This window comes from Mustela erminea, chromosome 12 (genome assembly GCF_009829155.1).
Source record: "Mustela erminea isolate mMusErm1 chromosome 12, mMusErm1.Pri, whole genome shotgun sequence".
NCBI classification, from domain to species: domain Eukaryota; kingdom Metazoa; phylum Chordata; class Mammalia; order Carnivora; family Mustelidae; genus Mustela; species Mustela erminea.
In genome coordinates, this window is record NC_045625.1 from 59852094 (window position 1) to 59874507 (window position 22414).

A 22414-nucleotide genomic window follows, 5' to 3' on the forward strand; every position below is an offset into this window, starting at 1 on the left:
TAAATAGTAATGATCAATCTGTGTATCCTCTTTAATTAGAAGCTTATATTTAGTACATTATACTGTGTCCTTACATATAAGGACTAATGATATTAACAGCAAGGTGTTTTTAGTATATAAATGTGTATATATACATATATTACATAGTGTATACATATCCAAAGATACACTGTATCCAAAAAACACAGGTAAAATCTCAGTGTGTTTCAACCATATAGTTATACTAAATACATTTGAAGATAGGATGAGGTAGGGAATTTTTTTAAGTAATTATTTCAGATTTTCTGTATTCTATCAAAGACTTAGAGGAAGTGTCATGTTTTTTTTTTTTCATTTCAGATGCAAAATTTTTATTCTTTGAACAGGAAATTATTCATATTTCAGTTTGGAAACTCATCTGTTTTTCCTTTCCCATCTGAAAACAAATTGGGAGAAGAAACAGTTTTAACAAAATTTTAATTAAATAGCAGCAAGGTAATACTGAAAGCCTAAAATACATAGTGGACAGAAAAATGAGGGAAATAATAGTGTTTTAAAATTAGATTCTAAATCTGTATAGATGATAAAGAAAAAATAATGTTATCACTTAAAACTCAACTGATCAAATGCTCAAAAACAAGATGATGATTTATCTTATTTTCCTTATATTGCTATTTATGAAATGCTACTATAGTAGAAGGCATAAACAATCACAAAACCACTCTTTTCATTCACATGTATTTTTACAAAATTTTTTAGAAATATTTATTTATTTATTTTAGAAAGAGAGAAATAGAACATGGAAGGAGGGGCAGAGGGAGAGAGGATCTCAAGCAGACTCCACACTGAGAACAGAGCTCTACACAGGGCTCAGTCTCATGACCCTGAGATCAGGACCTTAGTTGAAACCAAGAGTCAGATGCTTAACCGAATGTACCACCCAGGGACCTCAGTTAGTTTTGCTTTTGAATCTACTTTTTCACTGTATTTCTGAATGGTCAGGTCTCAAATGAAACAGAAAACAAAGAAATACATGTGGTTATTTGTGTTCTGGTAGTGGTGATGGTGGTGGTGGTGGTGGTTGTTCTCTACCCCAGAAAAGCAGATCAGTTTCCAAACTATATAGATGAACATATTGTTACATAACAAGTGGCAAGGCAGAAGTGTATTTCCTTGCCTAAATTAACTGACAATTGTGTCAGTTTTATGCTTCATTGTCAAAGGAAATCGATTCACTTAGCATCAGGGAGAAAGCAGACATTCCTTGGACACTGAGATTGTCTTAAATCAGGATGTTCTCACACAAGTCAGTGGATGAAGACAGGAAAAGAAAAACATCTACCATTCTTTAACCAAGAACTTTGCATCATGTGTTTTAGATGTATTATTTCACGTAATACTTTTGGGTCAATACAAACGTGGCAGCATTTACACAGTGGTGAGGAATTAATGCATTCATCTTGTTAATTTGGAGCCAGAATCTAGTGCCCTGTTGTTCACAGAAAAGAAAGGATGCTGCTGTGAATTTATTCAGCTTAATGCTGTGCATAGATTGCAATCAATAGATAATTTTATTTGTTACCTATACACAGTTCTTTTTATAAACACTGTAATTACTTTCTATCAATTCAATCAACTTTATCTCCTTAATCAGAGCAGTTTAATAAAATTTTAATAACATTTTCTTGCCCCAAACTGTCTGGAAAATTTTTAATTCTTTTTGCTTTACCAAATAACATCAGAAATCCTAGTCTGTGAATTATATTTGTTATAATGATTATCTATGAAGCTCTAGTCTTCAGGAACACGTTAAAAAGGAGAGTATAATAAAAAATCTGGCCTTTTAAATCTTCAGATCTCAAAGTTGTATGTTCTCTTCTGAACTCTCCTTTGAAAAGATCTGTCAAAAATAGTTTTTTTCTAGTCACACATAGAAAGTAGTAAAATAGCTTCTCTGTATTCCAGAGATCACATAGCGTTGTCCTACTGAATTAAAAAAGAATCTAGTATTTGTTGCTGTTGTTGCATTATTGTTTTTTGTCATTTTGAAATTATGATAAATTAGGACAAAGTTAACTATACTTCTGGGAGTAAATGGAATTCTCAAAGAGATAAACTAACTCATTCTTAGTGCTAAGATATCGTTTAGGAAAAAAAAAATGTTCATCAACTGGTTGCCTCAGATATTTACTCATCTCATATGGTTGACTGGTTTACAGTGACTATAGAGTCTTTTTTGCTTCTCTACATATCAATTCTAATGTAAATAAAACATTACTTCAGATACTTTTCTATAACTATTTGTTACATAATATGTTATAATTGGGGTTGCAAATCAAACCACTAGACAACAGTAAGGTGATATAATTTTATCACTTATTTGAAGAAAAAAATTATTGTATATAAAAATACCTGATTGAAATACCTTAATGCCTTTGCAAGGGTTGTACATTTATAAATAGTTCATCTTTCCACTTAAATATGGAGAACTCCTGTATGTATTCATTAGTTAACACTGAGAGTCTTGAAAAGTCCCTATTTCATTCCTTCAGATTCTAATCGTGGCCTAGACCAGAGATACTTTTATAGAGAAAGACTTGGGAAGTTTTGGTAACTAATTTGGTAAAGGAGAAGAGAGAAGATGAGGGGACCAACCTGACACTGGGAAGACATTAACAGAAAAAAGGAACAGAGCAATCAGAGTGCCAAAGCTAACCATGGGCAAAGAGAAAACTAGCACCTGGGACTCAGGCTCTGACTTCCAAACTTTGCTCATGATCCTACTTTCCACTCCTTCCTCACATTCTACTTCTGAAAGCATCATTGGATTCAACTAAAGGCATGTTCTTCTCTTTGAAGAAAGTACTCATTATGCCAATTGCAGGCCTTTGCTAATTGTACAAAATATAGCCCTTCTCAACTATGCAAACGTGGGTCTTTTTCAAATGGATACATATTAATTTACCATTTTCAATTTTGGAGAGAAAGAATATGAATGAATGAGAATTTAAAAAGGCTTCATTGCAGAAATACGGTCAATGGCAAACTGCTTTTCTAAACCTCAAAAAGGGTTTGAGAGTATGTGAGTGCAAACCACACTAAGGAGTAAATGAGCCTACTCATTAGGAACTCTGTGGAACGATAGTGTTTCTCTGGAGGTTAAGGTCATCAAAAGTTCAATTCCCAGTAAAAAGGATGGTTAGTCTGACCCATAGTTTGCCTAGTCAAGTAGCTGGTCTATTCCTTCTATATAATTAAATTTTTGTTAGTTATTTTAAAACACACAAAAACAGGATACAGCTTTTTTGTGGTTTCTCTTTGATGAGTTTTTAAAGGGAATAGTTTGAGCTTTTTCTCTTAGTAAAGTGAGGAGAAATGGGACACAGAACAACTAGTACTGTAGGGAGTTTGCACATATGAATTATATTTTTCTTCTTGGTAGAGAAGTTGAAATTTTGCAGATCCATATTAAAAGGACTTTGCTTTAAGTTGATGGCTTTAGCTTTACCAGAAAGTTCAGTCACTGGATGTAATTTTACACAGTGACTGTAGTGTGATGTGCAAATTTACGAGCACTCCCTTGTTTTGAGTATAAAATTTTAAGTATAAATTAGAAGCACCAAGAGATTTTTGTTTCCAAACCTCTTGTGTTTCAAGAGAATAATGAAAAGACCTATGTAAAACAATCAAGAAATCTTCTCAAGCTTGGCCAGAGAAAAAGCACAATATGGCATCCAGGCATCCAGACTGCAGTCCAGAATGCCCGGGCCCCCAACAGAGCTTACCAGTTGTTTGACCCTGAGAAAGTTTTTTAATTTCTCTGCATCTCAACTTCCTCACTTGCAGAATGGTGATAATAATGGTACTTCTAGGTTCTTTGTGAAGATAAAATTAGTCAACATATGTGAAGCACAAAGAAAACAGTAGATGTGATATGTTTTATTGTTAACTATTAGATATAAATATATATTTTATTTTATTTATTTTTTAAAAGATTTTATTTATTTTTTTGTCAGAGAGATAGAGAGAGTACAGGCAGGCAGAGTGGCAGGCAGAGGCAGAAGGAGAAGCAGGCTCCCCGTGGAACAAGGAGCCTGATGTGGGACTCGATTCCAGGATGCTGGCATCATGACCTGAACCGAAGGCAGCTGCTCAGCCGACTGAGCCACCCAGTCATCCCCTAAATATTTATTTTAAATCTGGCATTTTATCAAGAATATGGTGCAGAATTATAAGTACATTATGTGTGTGTGTGTGTGTGTGGAAAAAATAGGTAAATAGAAAAAAATAAGCTCTCTAAATATATCCTATTTTTTACACTTAACTATTTTAAGACAAAGTTCTAGTTGGTTAAAAAATTAGAATTTTCAGACCATCAAGTTAAAGATACGTAAATGAAAAGTATTTAATATTAGCAGCTGACTACTGAATATTTTCCTGTTCTTCTTTAAATTACAGGGAGTTTTTTCTGTGGTCACATTCTCAGTAAGACAAAGCCATTGAGTTGAAGATCTATTAAAATTAGAATGATGGGGCACCTGGGTGGCTCAGTGGGTTAAGCCTCTGCCTTCGGCTCAGGTCATGATCCCAGGGTCCTGGGATCGAGCCCCACATCGGGCTTTCTGCTCTGCAGGGAGCCTGCTTCTTCCTCTCTCTCTGCCTGCCTCTCTGCCTACTTGTGATCTCTGTCAGATAAATAAAGAAAAAATCTTTAAAAAAAAAAATTAGAATGATTAAGTGGCAGGTATTGAGGTTGGAGGGGGAGTGTGTCACATGCCCCCTGTGCAGATAGGAAAACAAAGTAACATAGTTTGATATTTCTGGAATGTTTAGGTGTTACATACTCTTTATCCAGTACATTCAAGGACCTTGTTGAAACGGAAGGAAACATAAGGAAGTAGTATTCTTGTTTATGAATTCTGTGACAATGCAAAGTACAAATGCCATATAGCTTATTTTTAAAAAGTCTATTAATCAAATTTTGGTTGAATACATCTAGCTTGCTTTATTTCTAACTTGCAAACTTTCCTTCAGGGCAGCTACAGAAAACAGGATTCTAGCTTGTGAGGATAGAATTTGGGATTGAGTTCTGGGAAGGAAGGGGATATCTTACCAAAAGTTGTTTGGATATATATAGTTGAAAGGATGAGAAGAGATATCTGAGAGTCAGGCTGAGGAAAACCAAAAGCCAACAGTAGGAAGAAATTGAATCTACTAGGAACAAGGGTGCTTATTTCAAATAGTTTTGAATAATGTTTGGGTGGTGTCAGCTCAACTTGATAGTAGGAAGATGCATGGTCATGTTGGGTTGGCCAAAAATATGAGATTAGAGTGGAACTCAACTTCTCCAGACCTGCATTCTTCTTTCTCTACGTTGACCATTTTATTCTTCCTTAAGAGGATCTCAGCAAGAGATACCAGAACACAAAGAGGCAAAACGACTGCACCAGCACCTGCACAAAAAACAAAACTAAAAACAACAATAACAAAAACATGAAAACACAGAAGAAGTTGGTTAAGCATCTGAGTCTTGGTTTAGGCTTAGGTCATAATCTCAGGATTATGAGATCAAGCCCCTCATTAGGCTCTGTGCTCAGCAAGGCATCTGCTTGAGGTTCTCTCTCCCTGCCCCTCCTGCTAATGCATGCTCTTTTTCTCTCTCTCTCTCTTTCTCTCTCTCTCCATCTCTCTCTCTCTCTCTCACACACACACACAAATAAATGAATAAATCTTAAGTGTGTTTTGGGAATTAAGCTCTTATTCACCCATGATACCTTTGCCTCATTAATATGGACAATTGAAATTTGATTTTCCTCAACCACTTTTATTTTTTCACAGTAGAAAAGATTATCTTATACCTCACCTACTTTCAGTAGTTGTTATTCCTTACTGAGTTTACCGCTCTCGACTTTCTGACAAGTTCCAAAATAATGACCTATTCTGTGTATTGTTAAACGTTTGGTCAGACAGGTAGATACAGACAGATGAGTATGTGTTGCACAAAGACAGTTAAGCATTATTTAATCAATGTTTGTTTGATCCATGTGAAACTAGTATAAATGTAAACTGCAACCCATCTGTTTCATCATTCATGTGAAGCCAACCTCATTTTTAAAACTTGATTTCTTATGTAATTGCCCCAGAATGACAGAGGATGATCAGTTGAGAAGAAAAACCTTTTGGACTTGCAAGATAAAGGATAGTTATGTTTAAGTGTGTTTCACATGTTGGGCTTCCTCGTTTTTCAGTGGCCTTCAGGATAGGTAGCGTCATGCCTTGGTAATTACCAGCTTTTAATTATCAGCTGGGCTTTGAAATCACACAGACCTGAGTTTTAGGGTGAATGTATGAGTCTAGCTGTGTGAGAAAATTACTTAACAACCAAATCACACAATGCCTGCCAGAGAGAAGACCCTCAGTAAGATTTATTGAGTTAATCTTTCTTTACTTCAATTTCCTTGTCTTGGAAAATAACAATACATACCTCATAACATTTGTGAAAATTAAAGAGGATACTACATGACCCAGCAGCTACTATAATTTTCCTGTTACTCAGAGATCTTCTCATGGGTCATCCTTTAAGCCTAAACATATTAACACATGTGACATAAAACTCACATGTGGTTTTTAAACTCTTCAATGAAGAGTATCAAATCAAGCATTCAGAAGGCTGGGGATATGTGGCGAGAGTGGAAATGGACACGAGTTAACAGTGTCTGTGTTAAGAGATGCAATTTCATTAGTCTAATTAAATGCATGCTAGTGATCTTAGTCTGAAGAACAAGGCCATCAAAGGAAGGAATATCTTCTACCAAAGCGCTGTACATCAGTGCGCCTAGGAGCTCTTGGGATATTTTACAGAAGAATGTGTAAGAAGCTTATGTACTCAGCAGTGCTCCTCAGTGTAAAGTGGAGTATCACTGGTAGTTGTAATTTCAGGATCACATACTTTACTATTAAACCATATGATAATGAGTGCTAAAGCATTAGTTTTAGTGCACTATACCTTGCAGTTTCCACAGTCTGTTGTTTAACTCCCATGTTACATGGAAGAATTACTCCACCATTTCTCTTTATGAACTCTTCTCGACAACATTTATTCATCATTTCAATTCATTTAAGGAAATATGTTGAACCATAATTTATTGAGCCATCATTGTAGATGCAAAGATGACTAAAGGTGTATAGGTAGGACTGTGGCTAAGGACTTTAGAATCTAAGCTGTAGGTCACTTCAAACCAGTGGAAGTTCTTAAGCAGGAACCGAACCTGTCCAGAGCTGAGTTTCAGGAATGTTACTTTGGTATGAAGTGTACGTTAGAGTGAATGTACAAATTACCTTGTGATACTGGTAATAGTGTGTTATGGAGAAACAGGCACAATTTTAAGTTGCCCTCAAGTTGTAAACTGTTAATGAAGAAAGAATAGCAAAGCCTGTGCACAATGAAGCCAGTGAATGACCAGTAAATTTGAAGACTGAGGTTAGGTCCTGACAGGAAAGAGTAGGGAGAATAATCAAGATAAAATAATGTTCACAGAACCAGAAGGAATATTGAACTAGAAAACTTGTAAACTACAGCTGCAGAGAAGGAAATGGAAAAGTAAAACAATTTTAAAAACCCTGCCTTTCCAATATTCACAGAACATCTATATTGATTTTTTTTTCATTTGAATCAATGTTGGTGACTATCACTGTTTTTTACTATGATTAATCATTTCATGTTTTGCTGGTTATAGTAGTGTTCAGCTTCATAGCTAGGGTCATCTTTGAAGTGTGGCTTCAGTCTTTTCTTTTTAAATCATGTTTCTTACTTGTGATAAATGCCTATAATCGGTGTTATCAAGTATTGATTTTGTGTGTGTGTGCTGTTTTTCTTTTAAAGTCAATTGACCCTGGCCAGCAGTTCACATGGGAACATTCAAACTTGGAAGTAAACAAACCAAAGAATAGATATGCAAATGTAATCGCATATGATCATTCCCGGGTTCTCCTATCAGCAATAGAAGGTAAGGAAATTCAGACATTGTTTACACTTTTATTTTCATGAGTTTAAGGGTTTGCATGAAAATACAGTTCTAGCTAGGTTTTTTGCTATCTATAGAAGTAGTTAATTAAGATTCAGGTATCATTTGTTCTCACATTTTCTTTCTCATATAAATATACTATAAATGGACACATGAAATCCCCAATACTATATTACACACAAGCATCTCTCATTACATTCTTGGCTTGGCTCTAGGTGAAAGATTTCCTAATGTAGTTGATGCTTATGGAGGGGAAGAAAATCAAGGTTGTCCATTTTACTGATGGTTGCTGATGGTTATAAATAAAATGGTGATTATCAGAATAAAATCATTGACTGTTATTTTAAAATGAGGGTAAGGGGACCTGTTTATAAATAAACCTGGATAGCCAGCAGGGACAGTCTAAAGGTTAGGAGTTGATGGTGTGGTGATTAATTAAAATTAAGCATATTGGAAATGTCTGGTGCAGCTAATTTGTAGACTGCTTGGTAATCTGTCTCTCACAATGGGAGCAAGGTGTGCATTCCAGAGGGAATGGTTGCTCCTAAAAGATGAGGATTACACTTCTAATACACCTAGCTGCTTCTGAGGGTTCGTGAGGAGAGTATTTTCCATTCATCCCCTTCCAGCAAGAAATCCCTTCACATGGCATATTAAAATCAATTAGGGGCTCACGTTCAACACTCAGCATTTTGTTAGTTTCTTTTGGCTATAGTAGCACATTTCTGTCCTTAGAAAAGAGTTTACCATGTCACTTAAATCCTTTCTTCCGTCATAATAGCTAACCTGGACCACCAACTACCATATACTATATCACTCTCATTGGCATCCTTTAGAAAAACTCTGTGGCTTGAATTCATACTTGAAAGCTCACCACTTACCTTCTTCCAGATGTTTTATTAAACATTAAATAATACCAGTTTCAGACCCAGTCCTTCTTAGAACCTGGCAGTTCAAACATCATCTTCATCGTTCAAGTATTTTTCACTTTTTCTGCTTCCCAAATCTATGATGCCTACATAACTTTTTCTCATAACTCTGACTAGGCTCTACAAGTCCTACCTTCTTTGTTTAGTACCCAAAATTAATTTGAAAGTGAGACACTGCTTAAAGACCTCCCCGGTAATTACCTAAGGCAAACAATACATTTATTTCCAGTTTTGGGGGAGGAACTATCTTTCAGCATTTAAGCAAGGTCATACCTGTACCCTCCCCTTTCTTCAAAACGGTATTATGTGGCACAGATATATTTTGTAATGTTCTCACAATCAATTTTACATTTGGAAAATGTTTCAGTTCCTTTTTGAGGCTACTGAAGATACTAGAAATTCAAGAGTTAACCTTTTTCCATATGGGAAAAAATTGATCAGGTGTATCAAAATTTCATCAATTCTGGTTCTTCAAGTAGGATGGTGTCACACAGGTAATTGCTTCAAGTCCTATTTGAGAACTGTAATTGGTATATGTGGAGGATTAGCATATAGCATTTACATTTTATCTTTACATCCCACTTCAAAATGTAAAAAACACGAAACAAAACCAGCAATTTCTTCTCTCAAGTCTCTTAAATCAACTCCTTGGTTAATAAGAAACTAAACCAAGTCACAAGTGGAAGAGAGGAATCTTTTTTCCATTAGTGAAATAGGTAAACTATAAAAATTAAATGAATGTAAATTGAGAACCTATTTGGCATGATCTTGGCTGGAGAACGTGTCAGTCTGCCTTTGCTATATTGTAGCATTGTTTCCAGTTGGAATTAGGTCATTCAGTATTACTACATGCCTGTACTTTTGCCCACTTTATCATTATTTTCCTTAACCTGCTATTTTCCACCGTCTTAACAGTAAAGTATGTCAAAGGACAAAGAATATTCCTCCTTGTCCCTTATGTCCCTTATTATGATAGATGGAAATGATGTACATTTCATTCCTATGCTATTTTTACAGTACAAAAGTAAAAGAACTTGAATCAGACTAAAACCTGCCTTTTTATAGCTCTATGCTCACAAATATACCCTAAATCTAGAGCTGACCTAGAAACCAAAGTCTTTCAATTTTAAGTCTTATGCAAAAGGTTAGAAGCATTTAATTGAAGTTTATGGGGCTATATAGAGAGCTTTAATCTAGATTACAACCATGAACAGCGTTTTATCTTAGACTAAGCCCTACTCGGCAGATATTTAAGGGGGTAAATGATCATCCTATATCTTAAGCTTGGAAAAGGAATGCTGGCAACAGGAATAGTAACCACAGAACCCCTAACTGGGGCTTCTTGCATAAAGGGAGCTTTAATAACACAGAGCCAGATTTTTCAAGAGGATTTAAATGTTAAGAGACTTAATGCACAATTTAGAAAATTTAACATGGTTGTTTCAGGTTCCACCGGTAGTGATGACTTAAAAGACTTCAGTGGAAGGTTTTAGTTTGGACATTTCTGCTGCTGTTCTCTCAGTGGTGCTGGGCCCTCTTCATGTTTACTTTGCAGAGTGGTCTGGCAGACAATAAAGGAAAACTGGAAGTTGCCACAGTGATTTGTATTATCTTTATCTTTTTTTCCTAGAGCAAAACCTTTATACTACTTCCACTGAGCAATGGCAGAGGAAATAAACTAAAGAATGGGGAATTATGTGTCAGCATGAGTGTACTTATTGAATTCTGTGAAAATAGTGATATTTCATGACACATTTCCAAATCACAGTCATTTTATTTATGCTGGGGAAAATGTAGAATAAATTCAAGAGAGTTCCAACTACAAGAATACTTACAATTGTTGAATTATAGAGCAAGACGTATGGAAACACAATTAAATTTTTGAACAGTCCAGTTACTGTTGGCAACCCCTCCATGTTTAAGCTATTCTTAAGAGACATCAGTAATTCCTGAGGAAGAGAGGTGATAGGATTTATTTTTCTGGTTTAAGTAAATATTGCCAAAAACTAAATTGCTACTAATACTTATACATAAATAAAATAATGTATCATTTGTTTAATCTTATAGAATCCAAAGTTTCTCATTAATTTTACTTAAGTAGGAAAAAAGAAATGGATAAGCCAAAAGATGAGAAAAGCAAGGAAATTTGGGTTTGGGTTACAGCTCTGTCACTTAGTCTCATCTTCTCTGAGTGTCAGTTCCTCAGCTGAAAACTTTATTTTTGTTTTAATTTTTTAATTTGAGTGTAGTTGACATACAGTGTTGTACTAGTTTAAGTATACAACATAAATCTTATGCAACTGATTCAATTTCTCTGTAAGTTATGCTGAGTTCCCCACAAGTGTAGCCTCTCTCTCTCCACACAATGCTATTAAAATATCAGTGGCCATATTCCCTTTGCTGTGTCCTTTATTCCCATGACTTATTTATCCCATAACTGGAAACTTGTATCTCCCACTCCCCTTCACCCATTTTGCCCATCCTCTTAACCCCCCTTCCCTTTGGAAACCACCAGTTTGCTCTCTGTGTTTATAGGTCTGATTCTACTTCTTATTTGTTTATTCATTTGTTTTATTTTTTAAATTCCACATATTAATGGAATCTCTTTTATATTTGACTTCTACAAATTAACTGTATATAGCTATCTCATCAATTATATCATTTACTGTATATATTACATTACTTTACTATGTGTGTGTGTGTGTGTGTGTGTGTGTGTATTTATACACAGTTGTATTATATATAAGTAATAGAGCTCAAGTTGGAAGTGAGCTCTTCTGATTCCACAGCTCATGCTTGCATGGGCGCACCTCATTCACACTGCTTTCCTACTGATAGACAATGTGTCTCTGACTAAGTCATAGTTTGAATCCAAATGTCCACATTTGTAATTTTGCCTAAAAATCCATTTGATCATTGGGCTAACCTACAGATAATACAAAACTGTATTTTAGTATTTAATTTCCTATTTTATGGCACAACTAACCTGAAGCAATGACACAATATGGGAAATCATCAGTGATCCAAATACATTAGAGCCCTGTAGTTGCGGAAGTAAGGTCAAACACATCTATCTCTACCTGATTCCAAAGGTGATCTACTTACCTTGGTATCTTTGTATGTATCTTCAACTCCTTATAAACCCAGGAATATCAATTAGTAGCAGAGTATTTATTGTAATGTCTTATAACTAGTATAACTTCAATCTAATTATTTCTAATTAGTCCTAGATTTAAAAAAAAAAAAAAAGTTATTTCCCCCTAAAATGAAATTACTGTTCATTGCTGCTGTCCACAGCTATGGAAAAACTAAAAAAAAAAAAAAAGTATTCTATGGCTATTAGTAATGAAATTAACATTCCACTTTAAAAGCCATATTTAAATGGAATTTTAAAAACATTGTTTACCAGGACTAAAACCCAACTATTTTTTTACTAAAAAATAAACTCAACTTTTTATGTCAACAAGAAAGTCAAGAAGTTAGAATAGATATAATTATCTGGGTACCTATGGTGTGTTGGTTATCATGTCATAGATTTTATATCATATATGAATTCATGGATGGATTTTCTTTATAATGTTCTGAACGACCTCAAAATCTAGTACTGTTAAACTTCTAAAATTCAAGTGACTTGTTTATAATTAATAGCTGGTAGTTAGTGACAGAGCCCAAATTGTAATACAAGTCAGTCGGACTCTAGATTGCAATTCTTTCGAACTGGCCACTCAGAACTATAGCAGCTTTTGAATTCATAATGACTGTGCCTATATATGTCATACCTAATTTAAAAATGATGGGTTTTTGGCTGGGGAGACTGTCGAGGAATTTTGAAATATACATTTTCAAACATTCATGTCAGAAATCTGAGAACTAGAAGTCTTCAACTGTGTTCTTAGACTCTAGTCAAAGTGAAGTTTTCCAAAGAATAAATGACATATAAATGCTTTCAGGTGGATTTTTTTATTTGCTTAATATTATTTTTAAAGTTCTATTAAGAAGAACATTGAATAAGAAGACCGAAGACTTGAAACTAAACTCTAAGTTAAAATTAACACTTTGAGGAAGATAGATCCTTTTTAGAATCTGACAAGCATTTTAAACCTCACTTGAAAACAAAAGACACTTACCCAATGTATTTGTACACTAATTTCATAGAGTTCAAGGACACAGAAGTTTTTTGTAAGCCCATTTGTCCATTTAAAAACCTCTGACTTGGCATGTTTTGTTCTGTTAAGAGAGAAGAATGAGAATGGGTAAGACCTTTCCTGCTCCACCTAAAATTCTGAAAGTTGATTCTAAATCTAGAAATCAATAAACACTGAGCAATATTTATTAGATAAATACTGAATCTTGGACATTAAGAGATTCGTTATTCTAAAACAAAGAAACAAACAAACAACCCACATTTAAGATAGAGGGTTTTTTGGTTTTTTTTTAGATTTTTTCTTTATTTATCTGACAGAGATCACAAGTAGGCAGAGAGGCAGGCAGAGAGAGAGGAGGAAGCAGGCTCCCTGCAGAGCAGAGAGCCTGATGTGGGGCTCGATCCCAGGACCCTGGGATCATGACCTGAGCCGAAGGCAGAGGCTTAACCCACTGAGCCACCCAGGTGCCCCTTAAGATAGAGGGTTTACGCCAAAGAAAACCATTAGCCTGTATGTGTCTCTTCTACCAAGCCAGATTTAAATGGTTTTATCTACGAAAGAGTTACAAACGACAAAGCATAGGAGTGCCTGGCTGGCTCAGTTATTTAAGTATCTGACTGTCGATTTCTGCCCAGGTCATAATCTCAGGGTTGTGAGATCGAGCCAGGCTGGAGGCCATCTCCGCACTCAGCAGGAAGTCTGCCTGACATTCTCTCTTTCCCTCCACCCCTCTCTTCATTCCACACTTGTGCTCTTTCTCTTAATAAATAAATAAATAAATAAATAAATAAATAAAATCTTAAAACAAAAGAGAAATGATAAAGAATAGCCCACATGGTGTCATATGCACTTTGTGACACAAGTGCTGATTAATTTAATAAGAGAAGCATTGTGAAATTGTTTCTGGTTTCGGGGGACTATATTAAAGTTCAAAATATAAATATATGTATTCGCTTTTTCTCTTTAATGGATACATCCTGGCAAGGGCCCATACACTTCTCAAAAATTTTCCTATTAAATCATACTAGACTCTTCTTGCTTCTGAAGATTTTGTGCCTCAGTTTCCTCATCTGTGCCATAGGATTAAAAATATCACCTACTTCCTAGAACAATTACTACAGTTTACTGAATTAATATATATGAGGGTTTGGGAGAGTGTCTTGCACAAAGAAAATGCCCAGTAAATATCGGAAACTATGGAAATTATCAGTGGTGTTCTTATGAATTCTATTATTACTATCAATATGTCCTTTTGTCCTCAGATGGGATTTCTTCTGTATATGATCTATGGAAAAACTAATAAAATCCAAGTGAGAAAACTGCATGTAGTTGGAATACTCTGTGAAGAAAAAGATATGTACATTGGTGCTTGATAAATGGAAACCAGACCCACAATAACATTACAAATTTCAGCAGGGGGAGGATATGTTTGTTTAAATGGAAATACAAAATACATCATCTGTTTGATTTACATAATATGAGCAATTCAAAAAAATCCAACTGTAAATAATACAGCTGATGTTACAACAACTCAGTTGTTTGTGAGATGGGCAATTTAGCACCTTTCAAATGAGAAAGTGACTCCCAGGGAATCACTGCCCCTAAGATAAATAATATTTTTTTAGAAGTAAAGAGAAGAAACTACTGGTATTCCCTTGTATTGTCGATTCAGCTTTTACCACCACACTAGTGCTTGCTATTTAAGTCATGCCTTGGCTTTTTTACTGCACTGTTCGGTGGTTACTGATGCGTTTAACACAGCTGTCAGCACGTGATAACGTATTGTTCCATTCACATCTTTCCTGTGCTGTGAGTTAACTGCTTTTTTCTAGTATCACCTGATATTTTTTTCAATAAGTAAAAACAAAACAAAACAAAAAAGCCACAGGGAAATAAGTAAATACAATCTGCCCAACATTTTCTAATAAAATGTGAATTACATTATTATAAGTATAAATGTTCCATATGAAACTGTAACATCAAAGAATTTAAATTATTTTTCTGAGCAACAAATCCCTTTAATAGCTGCCATGTGCTATTTCTCACATCAGTTCAATAAATATAATTCTTCCCCCTCCCTCTTGGTTCCTGACTTTCCCAGTCTCTCTCTCCCTCTCCTCTCCTCTTTCCCTCTCTTCTCCTCCCTTCCTCCAGACACTAATGACTAATTTGTGGGCACCTGCTGTTTGTTTTATTGTGCTCCTGAAATTCTATTTAAATTAGCAAAGGAATTTTGTTAGACTGTATGTCCTATCTAAGAAAAAAACAAAAAGAAAAACTGGTCTAAATCTCATCCAACTATTGGTTGAGTTTATTTTCGTCAGGTTGCTCAGAACATCAGACATTAATTTAACAGTTGTGTGTTTTGTTTTGTTTTTTTAAATATTTCGAGTCCTTCACTTCTCAAGTTACTTGTTTATAGGCATGACAAAATTTAATCTTATTTCAGGGTGGTATTTTTTTTTTTTAATAAAAACATTCTTTTTGAGGAGCCCGGCACACATTTTTATAGCTTAATTTATCTTAGGTAGGGAGCTAGAGAGGACTTACCCTTTGGAAACTTAGAGCAAATTCACAAGGAGCTTGCAACCTGCCTAAAGACTAATGGGAGCTATTTAAATGAGATCTTTCTCTTGCGTGTAGCCAAGCAAGTGGTGTGGAGAGGAGATCAGGTACTCCCCAGTTCCTACCTCAGCCTGTCCTTGTGCTTCTTATCTGGAAAAGAGAAAAAAAAAAAAAAAGTTGAGGGATGGCTAGCTGTGTTGGTTTTCTTCTTTACTCTGTTTTGAGGAAGCCAATCAAAAAGTAAAATCAAAAAGGTCCATAAGTTTATTTTTCTCTCCATTGTCTTTAGTTTAGCTATTGGGAATTTTTTCCATTTTTATTGTACAGCTCTGAAGATTATGCTAATGAATCTACACTTCATTGCTCAGGCTGTAGAGAAACCTATATCATCTGTGCTGTGGTTCTGTTGTTAAAATATAATCACAGGTTGTATATTGCTGGGAAGTCATAAAACAATTATTGTTGTCCTCTCCATTATTTTTTTTTAATAGAAAATGGAAAGGGGCCTTCCAGATGTGAAATAGCTTTTCATCAGTAGAGTATTTAGGAAGAAGTAGTCTTATTTCATTACTGTTTATTATACTGATCATAAGAATAACTGGTATTTTAGAAGTTTCAAATCCACTGGTATTTTAGAAGTTTCAAATGCATTGAGTCATTAGATTTTCACAGGGTGTTGGGTAAGGACATAATGAAAATACTGCTCATATTTTAGGATCTGTGAGGAAACTGGGGCTCTGCAAGTTTCCTACAGACAGAGCTCCTTTTGCTATATTCTGCTTTGATTCATACTATGTTAAATAAAGCAACATAATAATTTCATCCTTATTAATATAAATATAATTGACCAAAACTCTGTGATGCTGTACTGGCCCAAGCTTTGCTTCATTTCAGGGCAGAGTGCTCCCTGATTAGAAATGAGTCCCCTCCATCACAGGTACTGATGATTCCCAACATGCGTAGCTAACCTTGGAATGCATTCAATGACAAAGGGGAAGAAGACTCAGAACCTTGATAGGGGTGGAGCCTGGCTTCACAAACTCTTTCCAAATTACCCATTCTCCCATTAACTCATTGTCAGGAGGAGCCCACAGAACACGGCATGCTTGTAAAATAATTCTCCTATGCACCTTAGAAGCATGGAAGGCAATTTGCTAATGCTTGGTACCTCTGGGGACACTGAGTCAGATAATACACTGTACCTTTGCAAGAAGCATTGGCTATTCTTTGCTGGAACGCCAAGAGCATCATTCATTTTGCTAGTTCTGGTGTGGCTGCAGGTGGCTGTCATAATACAAGTAAAGGCAAAACAAGGCCTGTGTCATCTGAAATTAAGTAAATTTACTAGTAAAGTATTACTGGATTTCATTTTTCTGTTTTCTCTTATTTTGCCATTATCAGCAATAAAGTTAACATTTTTTCTGCATTGTGGGTCTAAAAACTGTAATCTTGGTCTTAATCAATTCATTGTTGTTAGGGATGCTGTGTAGGTGTGGATGTTGAACTTGAGGAGACATTATTTACTAAGTAAAAGATAGCTTTTGTGCTCCCTTGGGTCTTGAATACTTCTGTCTCACAACAGGGAATAAACTGGTTTGCCAAAAATGTTTTGTTTTGTTTTGTTTTCACTACTAAGGATTTGTAGTAGTGAAAAGAAATAAGACTATCTGGGTTTTGGTACCATGCTGTGGGTCAGGACAGAGTCAGCCACTCAGCTGAAGGTCCATCTCCGGCTCTGTGGTACAGTTGCTGTGTGTCTGCTGGAGCAGGGAAGGGACTCTGCCTTCCCTATAATGCTGCCTCTTCTTCATTCTCACCTCCACAATCCAGGGACAGCTCCTTTCCATGAATAGACCACCTGCCAGTCTAGTCCCACCACACCCCACACCTTGTTTTTGAATTTGTGTGCTTTTTACCCCACCCTGTTCTAATCAAGAATTGAAGTATCAGTCATACCAAAAAACCTCATCAGAGCATGTTCTTGCCTAATCTGAGAGACACAAAGCCTCCATCTTAAAATAACTTCACAGAGATTTCTGAATCCAAGAAGGTTAAGAATACCACAGAGAGGCATCTTATTTTAGAACTCAAAAAGACTCAAGGGAATCAATTTGTCCAACACACCTTGTTTAGCAGATAAGCAATCAGAGGTCTGGACAAGTTGAACAACTGCCCAAATGTCAAAGAGCAAACTACCGGCATCCCTAGATAGAAGTCCCAGGTTCCTGGCCAATTTCTCTAAATTTTTAGCAAGTGCTTAGTATTCTTTCAAGTCTTTAAAACGCACATTGCAGCTCTTCCTACCGAATGGAGTGATACAGAAGTACCCACATATCTGTTGTAATTTCTTAATTTCACATTAATAAAATAATTCCTGTACTATTTGGGGTCTTGCTTTTTCATTTAATATTAGGACATAAGGCCTTATTTTGAAACTTTTATAATTATGAATACCCCTCAACAAGAGAAGTCTTTTCGAATCAAATTATCTCCTGACTGGAAAAATTGAGAACAAGGCAAGTTGGGTTTTTTGTGTGTTTCTGTTTTTGTTTTATTTTGTTTTTTTAAGTGAGGACAGAAGGAGAGGGAGAGAGAGAATATCTTAAGCAGGCTCCATGTCCAGCCCAGAGCCCAACATGCGGCTCGATCTCATACCCCTGAGATCACGACCTGACATGATATCAAGGGTCAGACACTTGGGGCACCTGGGTGGCTCAGTGGGTTAAAGCCTCTACCTTAGGCTCAGGTCATGATCCCAAGGTCCTGGGATGGAGCCCCACATTGGGCTCTCTGCTCAGCAGGGAGCCTGCTTCCCCCTCTCTCTGTGCCTACCTCTCTGCCTACTTGTGATATCTGTCTGTCAAGCAGATAAATAAAATCTTTTAAAAAAAAAAAGAAAGAAAGAAAGAAAGAAAAGAGTCAGACATTTAACCAACTGAGCCACCTAGGCACCCCTTACTTTTTTGCTTTGTTTTAATAGGCCCATATGACCCAATTAGTCCTCCTCAGGTTAACAGGAATAAAAGAAATATTTTAACTCAGTCATGATGAAACAGTTCAGATCATGTATTCACTGGCAGTTCAACATGCTTTCAAGGTTTTAAAGCATGAATTGTCTATGTCTTCTATGTCATGTCTTCAGCATGAAGAATTGTCTATTCATCACAAATATTCTTTCAGAGTAGCTTCGTCTTTCCAAGGATTCCTCTCTTTCTGTTAAGATTCAAACACATGTGGGACCAATGTCATGAAGCCCTATTCTATTAATCCTATGCTTAGGTGAAGAAAAATGGCATTGTCCTTGCACAATGAATTCATGATACTTTTCCAAAGCTTTGCAAACAATTAAAAGAACAGCAAAGCCCGAAGTCTGTGCCTAGACTTACTTTCCACTAAAAACTATAACCAGCAATTCCCAGCAAATGAAATGAGAACCTAAAACTGTCCTAATTCTGTTTAAGTAGCTGTTGCTATGTCTTGCTATGCATGAAGGACATAGAAGCTCAGCTCTACTACTATTCATCTCACCACAGTCTCTGTTGTTCTTACAGACTTGTGTTTTATAGCTCCAAGTTTTCTTTGCCCCAAACACAAAACCCAGTATAAGCATGTAAGTAATATTTGCAGGCACCACAAGAAAGTACTGTCCATTACCGGATGAAACACGCTATAACACAGAAAAGGGGCATAGAGGTGTAAGATGAATTCAAGATCTAGCCTCAGCCCCTTTCTCACTTATAAGATTAGAGTGATAATTATGGGTCTTGGACCTTTTTACATGACTATTGGTAGGGGAAGAGTACACATGAAGTAATACATGGGAAATCATGAAACTTACTTTTATAAGGGTAGTAAGCTATTCTTGAATAAAGACATTAAGAACAGCTGACTCCAAGAGAGACAATTCCTACAGCAGGGCCAGACCTAAGATATTTGCTTATGGTGAGCTAAAGGCAGACATGTTTGTTATGCTTTCATTGTTTTAATAGGCATCCCCACCCAAAAAAGGAAAAAAAAAAAGCAACTAGCACCATTATTATCATAGTATTGGACAAAGGTCTCCTTGACTCTAAAAATTAAAAGCAATCAGCTAATTTGTATTAATTCTATATGCTTTCAGTACTGCATGTTAAGTTAACATAGATTTCCATCCATCATAGCCCCAGAGAAATTCAATTAATTCTCACACACTTCTCTTGTATTCATAGTGCACTCTGATTAGTGTTGCATTAACAGATGAAAATCATCTTCTGGATAAGGCAGGGAATTGAAAATTAAATAAACAAATATATATTACTTGGGGAAGGTCACCCCCCAAAAAGTGAAAGGGTTTTCTAGATTCAGCCTGCCAGCAGAAACATTACAATCACGAGCTATTGAAGAAACATTTCATGGCACCAGAACACTTGGAAAGTCACCATGTTGTTTTTCTCACAAGACTGGTTGAAAAATCTTTCTAAATATGGTACTAAGCGAAAACTAAGATCTCATCTACTTCTGTTCAACTTTAGTTCCCAATCTGTGGTGAATGTTTTTAAAAGGCCAAACCACCACCCTTCCTAAAATCTTTTCATATTCGTCTTTCTACACAGTTTGTTACTTGGGTTGTATGAAATGCAGATGCACTAGATCTTAGAGCTACAGATACATAGTCATCTCTCGCTTCCCCATCTTGTAAGGGTTGTATGGGAGAAAACTTACCTGGAATGTCTTTTTGCTGGAGCATGTAAAGGGATTTCCTGGAAGGAGGCCTTCACTCATACAAATGAGTGTCAAAATAGAAAAGGAGCCTCAGCATTATCTTCAAGGTGTAAACATTAGCCCAATAATTAACTCCACTAGGTACTCAAATTTTTCTTTTTAACTTGCTTTTCAAAATATCAGGTCCCAAATTCTTAAAGCATTTGGTGATATAGTAGAGATTCCAAGTGCCTAGTATTTTTCAGGCAGATTTTTTGTATTTTTATCCCTGGGAAGGACAAGTATTATTGAGTAGCAACCCCACAACTTCCCCCCACCCCTAAAAAAAAAATCATAATTTATTATGCAAACTTAAGCACTATGTCAAAAAACAATTCATTACATAATAAATGATTAAATTTTACATAAGAATGTTGGGCAGGGCTAATTCCCTTCTTTTGGATGTGAGTGTCCAGTCCATCTCCTCTGTTCTCTGACACATTATTCAGATATAATCATTATCCTTCATAAGGGGGAAATGGCACAATGCCAAGCTGATGGATTTTTCTAAGTCATTAACCCAGATTTCTCTGTTTTAAATTTGCTTGGAAAAAACTTTTCTGTATATTGCTTTAGCCAGAACCCTTTTTTTTTAATCAACTTTTTAATGTTGTTAACTATTAAATTAAAATTTTGAAAGTGGGCTTTTCCTGTATTAAAAATAGATTCACTGTTGGCTCAGAACCAAATTCTAAGGACATGAGGTTGTGTGTGCTTCCCAGTGGCCGTAACCTGAGGACTTTATTTAAACTATCTATTGAATCTACAGTAATTTGGTGTCTGGAAGAATAGGATCTTTATCAACAAAGGGCTGCCAGAACCCCCAACTGCTTCTTGAGTAGCTGTAATAGATGAATACTGTTACAACCAACCGTGCATTTAGGTTTTTACTCAAAAGGCTTTCACTAATGCTGGTGGTATTCCGTATCCATATGTTTATCTCGGAGCCCAGTAGTTCCCATCTGACTTTCATTACTTTTTTGAGAGGATCAGTTTTACAAGTGGAATCAGAAAAGCAGTCAAAGTAATTGCAAGTGGCAATCAGTGAAATATAACAATTTTAGCTTAGGAACATATGTTCCATTATAAAGAAAATATTCCTTTTTTTTTCCTCATAGCTCCAGGACTCATATTTTTCGCAGGGCAAGAAGAGGCCATATACAGGTTCTAGTGCTACCTCTCGTATCTTGCCAGTAGCCATGTAAAATGTTTGTTCCCCTGCGGGGATAGGCAACTCCTTTCATCCCAAGGAAATCTATTCCCTTTTTGATTCTGACAATTTCAAAATGCTTTATTATATTGGAGACGAACTTCTTCTGTCTGTAGTAACATTGTTCAGAATTGATAAATTCGGATCTCAATAGAGTAAACCTAACCCTCTCTTCGGATCCTCACAGGCAGCTGTCATCCCCAACCCCTAAATTTTCCTCTGCCAGGCTGTACCATGTATCCCTTTCTCATACAGAACAGCTTTGATTTCCTTAACCTCTCTGGTCACTCTCCTTGGAAGAAGCTCAAATTTATCTATATTCCTCTTAAAGGTGTCACACTGAATTAGACTTTCAATCAGAACACCAGCATCAAATTCAAGCTCTGCTACTTATTAGATGTCAGAACTGGGGCAAATTTATTTTTGTCCTTGGAGATAGCAAGGGTTAATAACTGAGACCTGGTCTAGAGGCCAAAACAGGCGATAACCATGTTAACAAAATAGTATATAATTACAATGTGTAGTAAGTAATATAAAGAGTTGTCAAGAAAGTTCTGGGCTCCAAGAGAATCAAAGGCAGGGTTTCTGAGATATTGGTGGAGTGTTTTACAACAGGAAGAAGATAGAGAGTGTGTTCTAAAGTGGCGGATGGCACTGAGGTAGGAGAGCAGTGTTTTCCTACCAATAGAGGGTAGACCAGCATCTAGAGTTTAGAAGGCAAGGAGGTGAGTAGAACAAGATGTGTTTGGAAAAGTGTGGAGCTTTGTAACTATAGTTGAGAGTTTCAGTTTTTTTGGAAGTAAAAGGGAAGCCCATTGTTGG

At 36.0% G+C, this 22414-nt stretch overlaps 1 protein-coding gene across 45 annotated transcripts in view; it reads left to right on the forward strand.

Moving 5' to 3' along the window:
• The window catches only part of PTPRD (protein tyrosine phosphatase receptor type D), a 2254226-nt gene that overhangs the window by 2168102 nt on the left and 63710 nt on the right, over positions 1-22414 (forward strand). For all 45 annotated transcript variants that reach the window (XM_032307482.1, XM_032307455.1, XM_032307469.1 and 42 more), the window contains one exon: positions 7862-7985. In XM_032307482.1, coding sequence (XP_032163373.1) covers positions 7862-7985 — 124 coding nt within the window. The remainder of the gene's footprint in view (positions 1-7861; positions 7986-22414) is intronic.